The 18184-nt window shown below is 34.8% G+C and overlaps 1 protein-coding gene across 1 annotated transcript; it reads right to left on the reverse strand.

Moving 5' to 3' along the window:
- Positions 1 to 2727: 2727 nt before the first annotated feature.
- LOC133312173 (uncharacterized) lies at positions 2728 to 5405 on the reverse strand. The gene is made up of 4 exons (XM_061513328.1): positions 5378 to 5405; positions 5107 to 5292; positions 3261 to 3702; positions 2728 to 3142 (listed from the first exon to the last, which is right to left on the reverse strand). Exons 1-4 carry the CDS (start codon positions 5403 to 5405, stop codon positions 2728 to 2730), a joined length of 1071 nt encoding a protein of 356 aa, XP_061369312.1.
- Between the last annotated feature and the right edge of the window lie 12779 nt (positions 5406 to 18184).

The raw sequence follows: 18184 nt of genomic DNA on the forward strand, positions 1-18184 counted from the left end.
TAGCCAAGAGGATTAAAAATTCCCAAACCCTCAATTGAAGAACCTCCTTTGTTAGAGCTCAAGCCTCTGCCTAAACATCTTAGGTATCCTTATTTAGGAGAAAAAGACAATTTGCATGTCATTGTGTCTAATTTGCTCACTGTTTTGGAGGAAGAACAGCTGCTGGCTGTTCTAAAAAAAATTAAGAGGGCTATAGGTTGGTCTTTAGCAGATATAAAAGGCATTAGCCCCTCTTACTGCATGCACAAAATTCTTTTGACTAACCCAAACAGCAGCTCTAGGGAGCAGCAAAGGAGACTTAACCCAATTATAAAGGAGGTAGTCGAGAAAGAGATTATTAAGTGGCTGGATGTTGGGGTAATATACCATGTTTCTGACAGCATCTGGGTCAGCCCAGTGCAGTGTGTCCCTAAAAAGGGTGGGATCACTGTTGTGGAAAATGAAAAAAAAGAGTTGATACCCACTAGGACTGTCACAGGTTGGAGGATCTGTATGGATTACAGAAAACTCAACAAAGCCACTAGGAAGGATCATTTTCCCTTACCTTTTATAGACCAGATGTTGGATAGATTGGCTGGTAGGGAGTTTTATTGTTTTCTAGATGGCTACTCAGGTTATAATCAAATAGCCTTAGCCCCTGAGGACCAGCCAAAAATCACTTTTACTTGTCCCTATGGCATTTTTTCCTTTAGGAGAATATTCTTTAGGTTGTGCAATGCACCAGCCACCTTTCAAAGGTGCATGATGGCTATTTTTACAGATATGATAGAGCAATTTGTAGAAGTCTTCATGGATGACTTCAGTGTTTTTGGTGACTCATATCAAAAATATTTGGATAGTTTGGGAAGAGTGCTAGAGAGATGTGAGGAGACAAATCTTGTCCTCAATTGGGAAAAGTGTCACTTTATGGTGAGGGAAGGCATAGTTCTAGGACATAGGATCTCTAAGGCTGGTTTAGAGGTTGATAAGGCCAAGATAGACCAGATTGAGAAACTGCCACCCCCCTTAACATAAAGGGAATTAGATCCTTCCTTGGACATGCTGGTTTTTATAGGAGGTTTATAAAAGATTTTTCAAAATCTTCTAAGCCTCTTAGTCATTTGCTTGAAATCAACATCCATTTCCATTTTGATGAGGCTTGTCTTAAAGCCTTTGAGGAGCTAAAACAGAAGTTGATTTCTGCTCCCATTATAATAGCCCCGGACTGGTCACTGCCATTTGAGTTAATGTGTGATGCAAGTGATTGGGCAGTGGGGCTGTGTTAGGACAAAGAAAAAATAGAGTTTTTCACTCTATTTACTATGTCAGCCGAACCTTAAATGGAGCCCAATTAAATTACACAGTGACTGAAAAGGAACTTTTGGCTGTGGTGTTTGCCTTTGACAAATTTAGATTATATTTGGTAGGCACCAAGGTCATTGTGTATACTGACCATTCAACCATTAAATATTTGGTGGAAAAGAAAGATTCAAAACCTAGGTTAATTAGGTGGGTCATTCTCCTTCAAGAGTTTGATATGGAGATTAAAGATTGGCAAGGAACTGAAAATCAAGTGGCTGATCACTTGTCTAGGCTGAATGAAGGGTAGCAAGGTGAAAGAGTAGTTGAACATGACATTAGAGAAACTTTTCCTGGTGAGCAACTATTTTTGGTTGCCACTAGCACAACCCCATGGTATGCTGACATAGCGAATTACTTAGTTAGTGGGGTGCTGCCTAAGGATTTGAGTTACCAACAAAGGAAAAATTTGATGCATGTTGGTACAACATTGAGAATTTTCCGGTTATTAGGACTCATGTTGTACCTTTATTTTCTGCATTTTTAGTTTCTGTAATTTGAATATTCGTTTGCTGTTTGTAGCTCAATCCTCATGGGTATGAGCTAATTTTCTCAAGGTTGGGTGTAGGTACTCAAACCACAATATGGATGTTTGTTGATTGATTTTGTTAAAAGTTAATTCCCTTTTGTTTAATGTTGTGCTTGCAATTAAATAGTCTGTTATTAAGGCCTGATGATGGATTTTATTTTAGGAATTAGTCATTGAGAGATGACTAAATCTGGACATGTATTAAACACATGGACTTGAGTGTGAGAGCATTCAAGGGCTGTCACTCAGAGATGAGGACAGCCACCATGTAATTTTTGGACTGGATTCATCTGAGTCTTTGCTTCATTTAACATAGAGATATGCAGATGTTGTTTAGGACAGAACGATTTTAAGAGATTAAAATCAATAAGAAAAGATCCATTAACTGGGAGTTAATTTTTAATAATTTGTAATTAGCATTCATTCAGTGGCCCTTGGGAAGGGGAACCGAAACTCAACCTATTTCTACAACTTATTTCTCAACAACTCAAATTTCTTTTCATTTGATTTCCAATATCTCACTTTTAATTATGTTTACTAATTTCTTTATATAAAATCTCTTTCAATCAAATGTTTAATTTGCTTTCTTTCCATTTCCCAATCTTCAGCTCAAGAAATCAAATCTTAAAATATAAAAAAAATTATTTAGAGTCATTGATCAGTAGCATTTTAACTCAGTTTTGAGATCAGTTAATTTCTTTTTATTTTTACCCAATTTTTAGATTAAATTCAGTTTTAGCAATTACAAAGTTTAGTCAAGTTACACACACTAAAGATCCTTGTGAGAACGATATTAGGGTCTTAAATACGCCCTGTATTACTTGTTGTCGCGTATACTTGCGCGCTCGCTTGCATAACTGTTAGCAAGGCAACAATAAGCTGTCATTATTGTCTATCAAACCTTTTGCCAGTAGATACTGGACAACAAAAGCCCTTGGAATGTTCCTTTTCTCCAAACTATTGCCAAGAATACTTATTCCTTTGACAAGGGCCAGGGCATCCCAACCCAACTCATTCACCCAAAAACTCGTCACAGCATTAATTTTATCACAAGATACTAACATACAATTAGGATTTCTCCCAAATGCTTCATGAATGTTTTCATCAGACCAACCCCACTTCTTAAAGACATCAACTTTCTCATCCCACTTGGATTCTTTGACAGTATGTTTGGCAAGCAATGCACCACTAAAAGCTGACTTTGAAGTTGAAGGGTTAAACCCCAATTCCTTTAATTTCTCCACCCGCTTGAGCAATTGAGTTGATGAGAATATACTAGGCCATTTAAGAAGCAATATGGCAATGTTTGAATCAGAAACTCCACAATCAATCAACAATTTATCATTATGTCTCATCTAACTACTACTAAAGGAAAGCATATTGCGGATTATACAAGCCAAGGTCTCCTTTATCAGATGGTAAGAATCTAAGCATCAATTCATATGTAGGGACTATATGATTCTCATGGCTTCGGCGGAGGAGTCTCGGTGTCTTGGTTATTATGAAAACAATGTCAGAGGAAGAAGCACCTTTGAAGAGTAAAAATTGAAACTTTGGCACAACCCTTTTGTTGAGGTTGCAAGAAATTAACCATGACTCCCTTGTAATGATATGATCCAAGTGGGGTTTTGAGAAACCCCATTTTCTGAACAAGTCAAAAACTGAATCGGGCTTCTGGGAGGCGTCGAAACGAGCTCCTTTGGAAGCTTCGAGAGAAGAATCGGGTGAGAAAACAAGATTGATGATGATGTATGAAGAAGAAGCGTTTGTGCATAAAGAAGGGAAAAGTACATTGAAGGGTTGGTGATAAGTTATAGAATGAAGAGGAACGAAATCTTTTGTGAGAAAAGAGAGAGGATTCAGATCAATGAATCATAGATAGATAGCCTCCATTCACGATTGAAGGAAAAACTTTCAAATTTTGAGAGGGAACGTTGAACTGAACTGCTTTTATTTGGAACTGAAGATCGATAAGCTGGAGATGAATAGGGTTATGTCTGAGGGAAACAGATACCAAAGTGCCACTATTTCACATCTTATTTCTCGAAATGTCACGCCAACAGTGCTATTTCCCAATCTGCCACATCGGCAAGTTCGCTGGGAGAAGAAGCGAACTCGGTGGGATGATGTGTCACGTTTCTGGTGGACACGTAGTTCACCTGTGTCAGTAGCGAACTCTGCAGCATTTATTTCCCTGCACGTTCCCACCTGCCAAGTCATGTGGCTTGCATGCAACGAAGGTCGCTGCCAAAGTCAACGAACTACGTGTAACAGCTAGCATGCCACTTGGCTGAAATGCACCAAGTCTGCTGAGGTGGGCAGCGAACTTGGTGCAACAGCTATATTTCAGCACCCTATATAAACCTACCCCCTATATACTGAGACAGTATTGCCACAAACATTCACAAGTTTACTAAACAAGTTACAAAATGAACACTGCTTCAAATAAGGTTTTAACACGATAACGAAATGAAATAAAAACACGCATAAGTAAATACATATAGAAAAACAAGTAACAACACGCAAATGATTGACATAAGGTTCCAAACAACAAGTTATATGACACGATAACGAAAGCGTTTATGAGCCTTGCTGTCGAGATGGACAATGACGTCTGTCAAGGCAAACAACGTCTGTCATGGCCAACAACTCTACAATAATCACATCTTGCGCGAGGAATCACACCTTCGTGCTGATCTATCTCATTATGGATGCGGGTACTTCGTGGCCTGCCTTTTTTACGTCTCAGTGAAACATTCAGGAGTATGATTGGCCCTTGGCTTGGTGGTATAAAATCTTCATTGCCAGTTGGGTACCATTGTCCGAAATATACCCGACATTGATATGATGCAGTATATGCTACATCAATGTACTATAAGGGGTCATGGTTAACTGATTTGCATGCTGCAATTACATGACTACATGGGTACCTGAAAGCAGTGAACTCTTCACACTAGCATGCCCGATCAGTTAAAGAAACCCATCATTTCTTTCCGCCTCGGTGAGTTCTTTGATTATAAGACTCTTGAACTTCAAATCGTGTTTTCTGTCTGTCGTATGAGGTCCCCAGTGTGTTGCAGCCTTTTGTTGGCAATCAACATATTTTACCCAGAAAACTTTGGCGAAACGATTACCTCTGTCCATCTCCTCTCGAGCCTCCTGGCCATGTGTTAAAAATTATTGATTTAGCCTGGCGTATGTGATGCGAACCAAAGACGTGATAGGTAGGTTTCTGGAACCTTTAAGGACCTTGTTCACACACTCTGACAGGTTTGTAGTCATGTGGCCAAATCGTCTTCCTTCAGCATCATAAGCAATACTCCACTTCTCCTTCAGAATACGATCAATCCATGCTGCAATTTGTGGGCTTGTTTCTTTAAATTTTTCCAAACCAGCATCAAAATCTAACCGCGAAGTTGTATAGCCTTTTCATTAAAACAAATATGAATAACATTAGTAACATGTTAAAGTTGAGACGCACTAGAAACATGTTCTGCACAAAAACCATACCTAACTTCTTCAACTGCTTCTTCAACATGACATTCTTAAACTTATGATTGAAATTACTTGCGACATGTCGAAGGCAAAACACATCGTAAGCTTTTGGTGGTTGCCACCCTAGGTCAGCGTTATTGACAGCAGTCAAGATGCCAATATGTCGATCTCAAACAAGACATATTTTGTCTTTCTGAGTGACATGGATTCGCAACATAGCCAGAAACTAGGACCAGTTATCAATATTCTCTGTAGAAACAACAGCGAATGAAACAGGAAGAACGTAATTGTTACCATCAATGGCTGTAGCAATCAATAGTGTTCCGCGATATTTCCCATACAAATGTGTCCCATCGATCTGGAGCATAGGCTTGCAATATTTAAAAGCATCACAACACTGCTTGAATGTCCAAAATACCCTTCTGAAAACCTTGTGCGAACCATCGAGACGACCGTCAATCCTATGATCATTCACGTCAAGCTTATAAGCAGAACCTGGAGAAAACAACAACATATAATCTAACCATCTCGGAAGAAATGCGTACGACTCATCTCAATCCCCAAAATCCCTGACAATAGCCTTTTGCTTTGCTTTCCATGCCTTTCTGTATGAGATATGAAATCCTAGACTTGATGCAATCCTTTCCTGGATTAGACCAATTTTAACACTTGGCTCTTCCTGTATCATTTCTGCGTTTTGTGAAAGAAGAAGACATTAGCCATTACGCAATATTTAGCTTATAAACACAAAGGCTAGTTGACTTACCGATGATCAATGAACAAATGAAATTTGAGTCGAGTTGTTTGTGATCTTGAGAAAGTGAATGACTAACACATATGTGGGTGTTGTTCCATATGCCTATAAACCATTCAGTACCGCCTTTTTTTTATATGCCCCTTTCCTCCATGAACATCCGTCATTGTGTTGTTGACAAACCATTATCTTCCTTTTCGTATCACTTTTTTCCACGATGGCTGTGTGATGTTCAGCCATACATTATTGTTTTATTGCCATCAGTACATCCTGCTTGCTTTCAAACACATGGTCCTTATACAGCTCTTGACCCATCTGCTAGTTTGGTATTTGTGCCCCTTGCATTTCGTCACACTCCTGATCTGGGTGTTTCCGGTTAATATTCGTGTAATGGCTTATTTGTGACCAAAACGGTATAGTATCCTCTCCTGTATAAGCCGAACACATGTCATTACTAATACCATTTTAATTAAATTAAAAACCACCTTACAAATAGGGGTGTAAATAGGCTGGCTAGGCTAGGCTTTGACTTAGATAAGCTAGGTTTGTGTAAAAAAGCGTTGTGCCTGGCCTAGCCTATTAGCCTATGTAGGCCCCAAATTACAAGTCTGCCCTGACCTATTTTTAAAAAATAAAAGCCTTGACCTTGGCCTGTTAGCCTGCTTAAACCTATTAAACATTCAACAATTAAAAGAATAACTAAAATAATATTATTTTATTATTCAAAATTATTAAAATAATAATTTTAATTATTTTATTTAATATAAATAATATAATGTAGGCCGGCATGTAGGCTTATAGGCTCGACATGTACTAAAAAGCCTATGGCCTATTTTCTAAATAGGTTTTTTTAAAAGTCTAGGCCTGTTCTATTTTACTATTTGTAATAGTCCAAGTCTGGCCTAATATAGGCTAGGCCGTAGGCCCCTACAGGCCGGCCTAGCCCATTTACACCCCTACTTACAAACCACTCACCTGCCACTGGTGGTGGGTCATGCTTTCCAACAATGCACGGTGATGGAATCGGTTGACACAATGCACTAGACGGCTCCCTTTCGAAATCACCATCAACGTCTGTATCTGATGACTCACTATCAGGAACAAGACCTTCATCAACCTCTTCCTCGGAACTATCAGTACGCCACGAGGGATCATACATGTCATGGGCAGGAATCACATCTGAAGGCATTGTTAGTGGGGGTGATGGTGGCGGGGATGGTGACACATGCATATCTTCCGCACTATCTAGTAGCTCCCGGTTAATGTCTATGTCGTAACTGGTCGGGACGAAGATTTGAGTGCTTGCCTCTCCACCAGTGTTTAGTTCCGCATAAAACTCGATGTATGACGATTGTCCATGCTATCGAAATGCGTCAACTACTAACGAGATATCTTCATCCTCCACAACCTCCACAGAAATCCACTGCACCGGGTTACCGGAGGCGCATCTAGAAATCAGTCGAGAGAGGGACTGACCACGTTGTAATCTCAACTGCTTGTATATTATTTTCTTCAGGTCATTATATTTGCAACGGGTGCTCATGCGGAACATCTTTGTATCTCCTTCGAACACTTGACCGTTCGATCCAAAATAAATCCTCCTATTGTAATATAAAATGGCGATTATATTATTCATACTATAATTCATTTTGTTGTGAAATTAGACAGAAGTAGCAAAAAAAACTTTGGTTTCTTTCAGCAACAATCGCACCAGAAGAATACATTGCAAGTGGGAAGAGGGGGTGGGTTTAAATAGCAACAAGTTCGCTATAAGGGCCAGCGAACTGTAACTGTCGGCAGGTAGTTCGCTGGCCCATGCAGCGAACTAGCAAGGAGCTGCCACGTGTCACCAAGTTCGCTGCATGGTTCAGCGAACTTGGTCAGATGTTGCCACTTGTCACCAAGTTCGCTAGTCCTGTCAGCGGACTCTGGGGGTGGTGTCATATGGCACATAGTTCGCCTTGCCCCTCAGCGAACTATGTGCATGTGAGACAGATGTCACACATAGTTCGCCTTGTCCCCCAACAAACTTGTCCAGCGTATCAGGATTAAATGTTGCAGAGTTTGCTACTGACACAAGCGAATTACGTGTCCACCAGGAATGTGACACATCATCCCACAGAGTTTGCTACTTCGTTGGGCGAACTTGCCCTCGTGGCAGGTTGGTAAATTGCACTGTTGGCGTGGCATTTAGAGAAATAAGTTGGGGAACAGTGGCACTTTGGTCACTGTTCCTATGTCTGAGTAATTGTTCGGGCTCTTTAACCAATTGGTTTTTTTTTGAGATTTTAATTTATTAATTTGGTATTTGATTCACGATATTTACCAATGAGGGTCATTTAGTGACGCGAGGGGGACCCAGCGTCACTGAGTGCCGCTACCCTCTCCCCGCGTCACTTACATTCTTTTTATTTTTTTCAATTGAGTGACGCCCCCTCCCCTGGGGAACTCACAGAATTGTGCCAAGTGACACAATCTCATTAGTCCTATTACCGTAAAACTTCGGAAAGCCATAACTTTTGACTCAGATATGCAAATCAGATATTTTTTTATTTCACATAACTTTTCGAGATCTACGCAATGATATCTCATTTGACATATTTTATCTTCCATTAACATAGTTCAAATTTGTAACAATAGTTCCATTTTTTTTACAGATCTGAACTATGTTTCTGAGATAAAATATGTCAAATGAGGTGTCATTGCATAGATCTCGAAAAGTTATGTGAAATAAAAAAATCATCTGATTTAGATACCCGAGTCAAAAGTTATGATTTTCTGAAGTTTTAAGGTAACGAGACTAACGAGATTGTGCCACTTGGCATAATCCTGTTAGTGCCCCAGGGGAGGAGAGCGTCACTAATTGAAAAAAAAATAAAAAAATAAAAAAAATGCGAGTGACGCGAGGGGTGAGGGTAGTGGCACTCAGTGATGCTGGGTCCCCCTCGCGTTACTAAATGACCTTCATTGGTAAATATCGTGAATCAAATACCAAATTTATAAATTAAAATCTCAAAAAACCCCAATTGGTCAAAGAGCCTAATTGTTCGTCTTATCCAAGGAAGCACAGACACTTGTAAAAACAGGAAGAGTCGGGTCCGACACAGCGACACGCTCCGACACGGTGTCGGACACGCGGTTGACTTTTTCCGACACGTTGACTATTCCGACACGCGAATTTGACCGTATCCGACACGGTCAAATGGCATTTTCGTAATTTTTTTTATTTTTTTTTAATTTTTTTTTAAAGTTAAAATATATTAATAAAGCTTCAACCTGATCATATCAATTTTATCTTTTTGTCTTTTTTCCCCTTAAGTAGATAAGAGATCATCTCAGCATCATTGTTGTCAATTCCTATCACGCTCTTGTTGTATCTTCTTCTCTCTGATCTCTCTCTCTAATATGATTTGATCTCTCTATCTGATATTATATATCTCTCTCATCTCAGTTCTTATTTTTTTATTAAAGTTTTCATCTTTATAACATGTTGATGGGTATTATTAATTTAGTTTTATTTTTTTGTTAAATTATTAAATATTAAATGAAATGTACACAATATAAATTAAAAATATTATTTAATATTAAAACGTGTCCCAACGTGTCGAAATCCATAATTTTTTAGGATTGACGTGTCGGAGTGTCGTGTCACGTGTCGCGTGTCGTATCGGTGCTACATAGGTCTTATCCTTTTAATTTCAAAATTATTAATAAAATTTTTGCGTTAACATACAAATTATTAGTATCAGTGTGATATTAGTTTAGATTTAAAAATAAATTTAAAGAAATAATATTTTTATGGGAGAATTGTTTGTCATTTTAAATGACACAATTTTGTGTTATTTTTAACTAAATTATGTTGTTTTGGTATGTTTTTGCATTCTTTTTCCTCAACTTTTTTTTTTCTTCTAATTTTATAAAAAAAGAAAAATTGTACAAAAATATAAAAAACACACTAAAATGCAGTGTTGTAAAAATCGGACCGGACCGGTCGGTTCAACCTGGAAACCGGTCGTGTGACCGGTCCGGGTAGCATATTGGATCGGACTTGCAAGTGAACCGGTGTGAACCGGTTTGACTCTCGGCCGAGTTTTTCTAAAACCGGTGACCCGCCGGTTCAAAAAACACTCGAAAAAATCAGATCGAAGGCACAACCTTAAGAAAAAAAACAGAAACGAAACCAGAAGAGAAAACCAGAAATGAAACCAGAAACGAAACAAGAAGAGAGAAACCATAAGAGAGAAAACCAGAACACAAATCAGAGAAGAGAAAACCAGAAAACAGACAAGAGGACTAATCAGCGAAAACCAAATCAGGGTTTACGAGACAGAGGCGACTGGACTTCGCGAGTTAGTGACATGTAAAAAACCATATAATGGACTTTGCGAGTTCGTTTCTGGTTTTGGCTAAAACCAGTGAAAAACAACAGAGGCAGCTACTGTTTTTTCTAACTGAGATTGGAAGGAGATGTTAAACATAGGAATATTAGGGTTTTGAAAAGTTGGGCGTGTTCAGTCATTTTTGAACTCAATGGGCCAAATCTAATTTCACTCTTCTTGCAAACCCACAAAGAAAAATTTAATAATTTTAAAATCTTTTATATTTTCATATTATTTCATGTATCATTTTTTCTTCTATTCACATGTGTGCACCTTTATTTTTTTATTAATTTAATAATGGTAATATGTTCATATTTATTTTAATTTAAAATAAAAAATTATAACTAGTATCCCAAATTAAAAATTAAAAAGTTGATATATATATATATATATATATATATATATATATATCCGGGTCATGCGATTGAACCAGTGATCCAATGACTCAACACTTCGACCGGTTCGATAACCGGCTCGGTTTTTATAACATTGCTAAAATGATGTAATTTCATTAAATTGATACAAAGTTATGTCATTTAAAATGACAAACACTTAACCCAATTTTTAAATTGAAAATAATAATGTATAACTAAAAGAAGGGTTCTATTTTTCTGCAGTTGTGACACACATATTCATCAAGATTCGCCGATGGATCCTTTTATTTTTTACTTTTATTTTTAAAAATCAGAATCATACTCGAATTCTGATAAAAATATATCTGTGATAGACAAAATTTTTCTGCAAAAAATACAGAAATACTTTTGCCTTTAAAGAAACAATACCCTTAAAATCCGAAAGAAAAACTTTTTTTTAAGTGATTAGGTCACCAAACAACCTTCAAAAGGAAATTTGATTTCCCTGTTTGGAGAAGCTGATTTTTGCTTTTCTTTTCTTTTCCCTCTAAAGTTCAATGCCAAAATTGTGCTGGCAAACCCAAAATTTCCATAGCCGCACTTTATGGCAGTGTGAGGCTACTAAGGTGGCAAAATTACCAATATAATGAAAATCATCGGTGCAATGTTTCAGAAAATAACTCCTTCAAGCCTTAGGGTTGATGGTCTTCAGAAAATTTGAGTGAAACACAAGATATATGTTTATAAAAATCCAAATCAGAATTCGACTGATCAACATCAAATTCTTTTGCCAAAAGTCAATCTCAACAATTAATATCAAAGGAAGCATTTGCTTGTAAGGGCTTACTTTAATTATATGCACATAGAATTTTTACTTTTTAGTATCCTTTCAGCGTTATCACCTCAACTATAAATTTAAAGACACTTTTGGCAACAAGTTTTTATTTCAAAATAATTATTTTTATTTTACTTTAAGGCGTTTGATACGCGGGATTTTGAGGGATTCCCGGAAAACTGAATTTTTCTAAATTTTAAATTTTCAGATATTATCGTAAACTGAATGCAAAAATTATATTTTTGAAAATCAAGATTCCCGGACAAATAAAAATTTCTCCCGTACCAAACGCCCTTAAAGAATTGTCAAAAGAAAATTTAATTTGAAAATAAATGAACCTAAACCCAAACTTAGTAACACGTAACTGCCGCACGTTACTTTTCCTCCATTCCGTCACTAATAATTGGACCACGCCTTTGAAAGCCCAAAATTTCCTATCTACAACAAATGACGTGTGCCTCTACAATTTCTTAATATTTTTAGGTGTTGACAATATCTAATAATTTTTAAAATGTTATATTAGTTATTTTTTACAGTAATCAAGCATGAAAAGACTCATGATAAGTTTGGATTTTGCTATAACGGGTCAACTTTATTCTTCAAATATAACATTTCAGTTTGATCTATTTTTTGATATAAACAACTTCAAAGTTTTTTTAAAATGTTTATTTAATATATAATAAAATTTCCATATAAGTTGATAAAATCAATTTTTAAATAAACTAACATGTTAAACATTGATTTTTAAGTTTAAATATTTTCTTATATAAATTTATTAAGCCAAAAAAATTATTGTATAATATAATAACAATTTTTTTTAAATACTATAATTAAAATAAATTACTATTTTAGAAGCCTTACCAATAATTTATTTAATTTAATACACACGCCCACAAAATACGGACAGTTTTTTTATTCATTAAATGTGAGTATTGGATAATTTATTACAAAAATGTAATTTAATACTGACGTTATGTTTACCGAAAAAAGGGGTTATATTTACAAATCTTTTGTTTATAAATTATACTATGTACTCCCGGAAGTACACTAGATTATACTATATATGTACTTTTGCGAGTACATAGTATAATTTGAAAAAATTTATAATTTTTTTTTTAAACAGATCCCTCTTAACAAAAAGTACTCACATTATCGTTGAAAAATAGTTTTTAAATAAATTGGTTATGAAATTTGCAAAACCAAATAAATATTACAGAAACAAGATTTTTTCAAAAGAGTAAATAAAAATAAAGGGGATTTTGTTGGTCCTATTACTAAACAAATCCCTCCCAGCACACACAAAAACATCCCCGTCAACTTTTTGCTTTTTGTTTTTGAAACTCTCATAGGGTCCATTTTTTTTTGTTAGTGCAGGAAAAATATTTTTCTTCCTCTAACATAACAAATATATTCCTCAAAAATAAATGCTAATATAAGTGTAAAAGTCCTTATAACAACGCTATGTATATTAAAATAACTCAGGTATTGCTTACTAAAAAAAATTAACTCAGGTATTTCGAACAAGATTAATCTCATATTTAAAGGTTATAAAGTTATTAAATAAGAACAAATTATCTATACGTATTTTAAAATTATTTATAATTTATCAAATATCATATTATTTTTCAATAAATTGATAGTCAATCTTATAACAAAATTATTTTTACATTTGCAGTTATTATTCATAAATCACTCTCTCTCTCTCTCTCTCTTCATCTTTTTAAGGAAAAGTTGGTCAACAGGTACTTAACCGGATCAATAATAACATTGTAGTTGATCCACGAGTAATGAGAGTTTGACCAAGCCAATAAATAAATAGATGAAAGGAAGTCATGCATGCTTCATGCGACGTATGCTTTAATTGGTTGAACCAATCTTTTCTTATATCATTGAATGGAATTTGATTGGTCGTATAATTTTTTCAGCTTTCTAAGCACAATTTCGCTTTCAAACATTAGGTTTGATGTACAAATTAATAATGGTTGCTGTATGGTGCGAGTAATATCATTTTATAGTCAATTTATGAAAGCTACTGTACACTTTTATATGAGACTTATCAACACATCTTAATTTTATAATTAAGTAACGTGAACTTTTTTACACAAAAAAAGAAACTTACCTTTCACTACTTTTTTATTTCTTTCACACACACGCGCACACACACATATTTGCAAGGTTTTCTTACTTTTTTTTGGTTGAAATTAGGGCATAGCACAAAACAAAAAAGCAACCAAACTACAAACAAAAAACTCTAGTCCTATGAACAGAATTAAAATCAGAAAAATACAATCACTTAATACTAGGAGGAGGAGATTGAAAAGTCAAATAGTCTTCTTGTTCCATCCTTTTCAGCAAAAAATTAACCAGTCAATCCGCGCAAGAATTACTTTCTCTATATGTATGCACCAGTTGAACTGTCCAGTTATTTGATAGTCATTCCCGTATTCGAGTCACAAGTCGTGAGTCACAAGATGCATCACTAGATTTGGTGAGCAGAGTAATAGCAGTAGATGAATCACTTTCTAGTATAACGTTCCTCCAACCACCATTCCAAGCAAGTTCTAACCCTTTAAATATCAAAAACTTTTTTTTAATATAATACTAATATTCACTTGGAATATTAAAAATATCCCTTCCCACAAGTGTTTTTTTTTTTTTAATTTGAACTTCTAGCTTTATAAAAATCTCTCAAACATTGAGCTTTAGATTATTTAATACTGAAATTACTGTTTATGGTTTCTCACATATAATTCAATTACTATATCAAAACTAATTCAAGTTTTTATGAAATTTTGTGAGACTGTATATACATTCTAATTATTATAAAAAAAGACACATAAATCCTGAACTCAAGTGATGTTAAATCATTTAAAAAAAAATTGATTTCAACTCTGAAGTTTAAATTTGTAAGGAATCACTTCAACCCAAAATCTTAAGGTGTTGGGTGAGAGCCTTTTTAATGATTTATATTATTCTCTAACAAAATTCTATCAAAATTGCTTTACAGTTACACCACAACTTTACTTCCATTTTATGTCATCTGTTGCTCTTCACAGAAGGCCCTAGACATCTTTATACATAATGCAGATGAGGGATAGTGGAGGCTGAGGCGCATTCCAACAAAGGCAAATCCGAAAAAATTAAAGATTATTCCTTCATTATTGTAGCAAACCAACTAAAGCAGCGTTGAAAATTTATTGCCTCGAACCCAATTGTTGAGGTTTAGGATAAGCATTTGGGGGAATATCTTATCATGCAGCGTATTAAGACGCTAGAATTTTGATCTACATACTGTTCTTTTAAGGTCCATCTCAGGTTTAATATATAAGTTCATTCCTTATTTTTTTTAGGCAATTATATTGCTGCAAAAAGAGTTTTGCTGAAATAGACACATATTAATTAGAATATGACATTGGATCTTAACATTTTTTTATAAGAAAAAATCAGTAGGTCTTATTTTCCTGTGTTTGTTGCAAAATTTTGATTTCTGCAGCAACTAGCAACTGCAGAAAAAATGAACCCTTCATTCCATAGGGTAAAAATTTCTCTTGATACAAAAAAAAGAAGCTAAAGGTAACCATCAATTTGTTTGTGCAGGAGTGAGAATAGTTTCTCCAATAACAGGAAAAATCGTTTTTCCTTTTTTCTTTTTATGGGTTTAGTGTTTATTTTTTTAAATGACATAGAATTGTGTCCTTTTAGATAAAAGAAAAAGATACACAATGAAAATTATGAAGAAAAAAAGTGGGTGACTTTTTTTTCAATTTAAATTTTAAATAAAAATACTAATTTTATAAAATGATCATCCTTTAAAAAGATAAATATTTTTTTCCTTTTTTATACAGGCATTTCATGTTCTCGTGAGTATTGGATCCTTATTCCGGGGAGTACACTATATATGACAGTTGACAGAGAATCATAGGTTCTTAATGTCATTGCTACGAAGGATTGTTAAAATAAGAAAGGGAAAACTTCAAAAAATCTGTATAAGTTTATGCAAAATCATTTACCCCTTTCCCAAAATTTTTAATTATTTATACTCCTATTTAAAGTTTCTTTATCACTTACCTCACTGACTTGATTTTCCATCCAAAATTAAAGTTAATTTTAAAAAAAATACCAAAACTACCCTTAACAAAATAGAGAAACAACAATATGAAATATCCTCAATCCCCACCTTCCTATTTTCTACTCAAACCATGGACTCAACAATATGAAATATCCTCTTCTGGTCACATGCTGGAGGAGCAACAAAAAGAACCATATAAAGGAGCTAGATGAAAAAATCAAAAGGAAAAATAAATAAATTTGACATTCACACGAGTAAAACAAACTCAAGATCAAAAATTTCAAATTGAATCGCCATCTCCAACAAAGGGCACCAAGAAAAAATCACAAAAAAGTGACACAAATAAAATATACCAAAAAACAATAATTTAACAAGAGTAACTTCGAAAAATTCCAACTTGGAAATAACCATTGATTCAACACACACACACAAAATCCAAAATCTAAAATAAGTGTTAATCGCGAAAAAGAACATGAAAAAGATCCAGTTCATCATAAAGGGTGGGTAATGTTGTGCGAGAGTTGGCGTTTGGAGGGAAAGAAGGCAAAATGATCATCAAAAACATAAACACAAAGTATAGAAATCACAGAACCACAAGATTTAGACAAAGAGAGATACACACCCAGATTTACGAAATCCAACACAACAATGCTTATAAATTTTTTTTCTCCTCCTATTTCAGAGCTGTGTAGTGTTTGTGCTTTGCATTCTTTGTCTTCCTCTACAATGATAAAGAAGAAGGTTATTACGCATCAGATGAAGACAAGGCGACGTAAGTCACAGCCACGAGACATCAAGGGTTCTTCTACGTTGTTTTTTTTTTCTATTTTATTTCAAGGATAGTTAAGGTATTTTTCAAAAAAATTAACTCCATTAACTTTATTTTTGGATGGAAAATTAACTTAGGAGGTAAGTGATAAGGAAACTTTAAGTAAGAATATAAATGAGGCTTTTTCACCCTTTTGCCCCTCATTAATTATTTAATAACAATTTTGCCCCTTATTCAGAACTATCTATCAATCTGCCCTTTTTAATCGACTAAGCCAAAAATTTAATCAATTAAATGATCAAAATAGGCAAAAATCGTTGACTTGAAGATTTAGTCAATTAAATCTCCCTATTTAATCGATTAAATCTCTCATGCATAAGGTTGTTCTTCTGATAAAGAGAAAGATTTAATCGATTAAGTTAAAGATTTAATCGATTAAGTTAAAGATTTAATCAATTAAATCTTCATTTGACCATTTAATCGATTAAATATTCAATTTAATCGATTAAAGATGGGCAGATTAGTAGATAGTTTGCAATAAGGGGCAAAATGGTTATTAAATAATTAATAAAGGGCAAAAGGGTGAAAAAGCCATATAAATGATTCAAACTTCTGAAAAGGAGATAAATGATTCTAGAGGAAACCGATTGGTTTTTTGTTGTTGAAGTTTTCCCAGTAAAAAATGCTCCTTTTTTTTCATCCATTTGGTTCCCTATATAAATAACACTTCCATATGAGAGAAGGGATCTCCAATCTCCAAATAACCTTACTGATATTATGCATCTCATAGCTATAAACACATCTTCCACATTGAACCAAAGGCGGACCTGTGTTGTTGCCTGTGTCTGCACATGCACACATAAAAATTTGAGATTTTTTTTTTAAAAGGTGGGTGATTTAGGTCAAGTAAAAAAAAAACTAGGAAGATTAAAAATAAAAAAATAAAAATAGGCCCAAGCCCAACCCAACCAACCCATATAATTAAAAGCTTAAAGCTTAAATCCTATCTCATTGCTTTGTCTCTTCTTCTTTTTTTGAAACATAAACCTTATTAGCTCCAAACCTTAATGGATATCAATGATTCCTGAAATTCAATCTTCATCAAGCGGAGGAGAATCGCATGTGATTTTTCACGTTTTTTTGTGAAGCAAAAGTGGTCAACTTTGGATCAAATAGACATCGATAGAGGTTGGTTTTTGATCAATTAACCCTTACAATTAATACATTTAAAATTTTCTTTAAAAAAAATCTTCGGAAGCACTGCCCCCAAACCCCCACCTTAAGTGTGCACACATACTTTTTTTTCCCTAAGCCCGCCACTACAATGAACTCGGCCATTTACTAAGTTCCAACATTCAGACCCATTGGAGTTTTGATTTTCCACTCTATTGGATTGAATTATTACTCCCCATGTGAGAAACATACATCATCCTCATGCTTCGCCCTATCAGTATCCATAAACTGAATAAATTTATATTTATAACTTCTAATACGTTGGCTTGTCATATCACATTATTGTTTCAATGGTTTTCTACTCGAACAATATATTTTCAAAGGAAGGATTTTTTTAACTTCAGTATAAGAATTAGAAGTTTTAATTATCCTCTCAATGATTTATTTGTACGTATTTAACGGTTATAATTTATTTAATTATATCTATTAA

The sequence above is a fragment of the Gastrolobium bilobum genome, unplaced genomic scaffold (assembly GCF_033153095.1).
Source record: "Gastrolobium bilobum isolate Gb01-03AN ecotype WA unplaced genomic scaffold, APGP_CSIRO_Gbil_v1 utg16099, whole genome shotgun sequence".
Lineage (NCBI taxonomy): Eukaryota > Viridiplantae > Streptophyta > Magnoliopsida > Fabales > Fabaceae > Gastrolobium > Gastrolobium bilobum.

Bases quoted from the DNA above. Each gene is read 5' to 3' on its own strand.
- LOC133312173 (XM_061513328.1), bottom strand. From the start codon at position 5,405: ATGTTGAAGAAGCAGTTGAAGAAGTTAG. The intron at 5,293-5,377 runs GTATGGTTTTTG...TTTAATGAAAAG, and splicing joins GAAGCAGTTGAAGAAGTTAG to GCTATACAACTTCGCGGTTA. The intron at 3,703-5,106 runs GTTCCAGAAACC...TTCTCACAAAAG, and splicing joins TGTGAACAAGGTCCTTAAAG to ATTTCGTTCCTCTTCATTCT.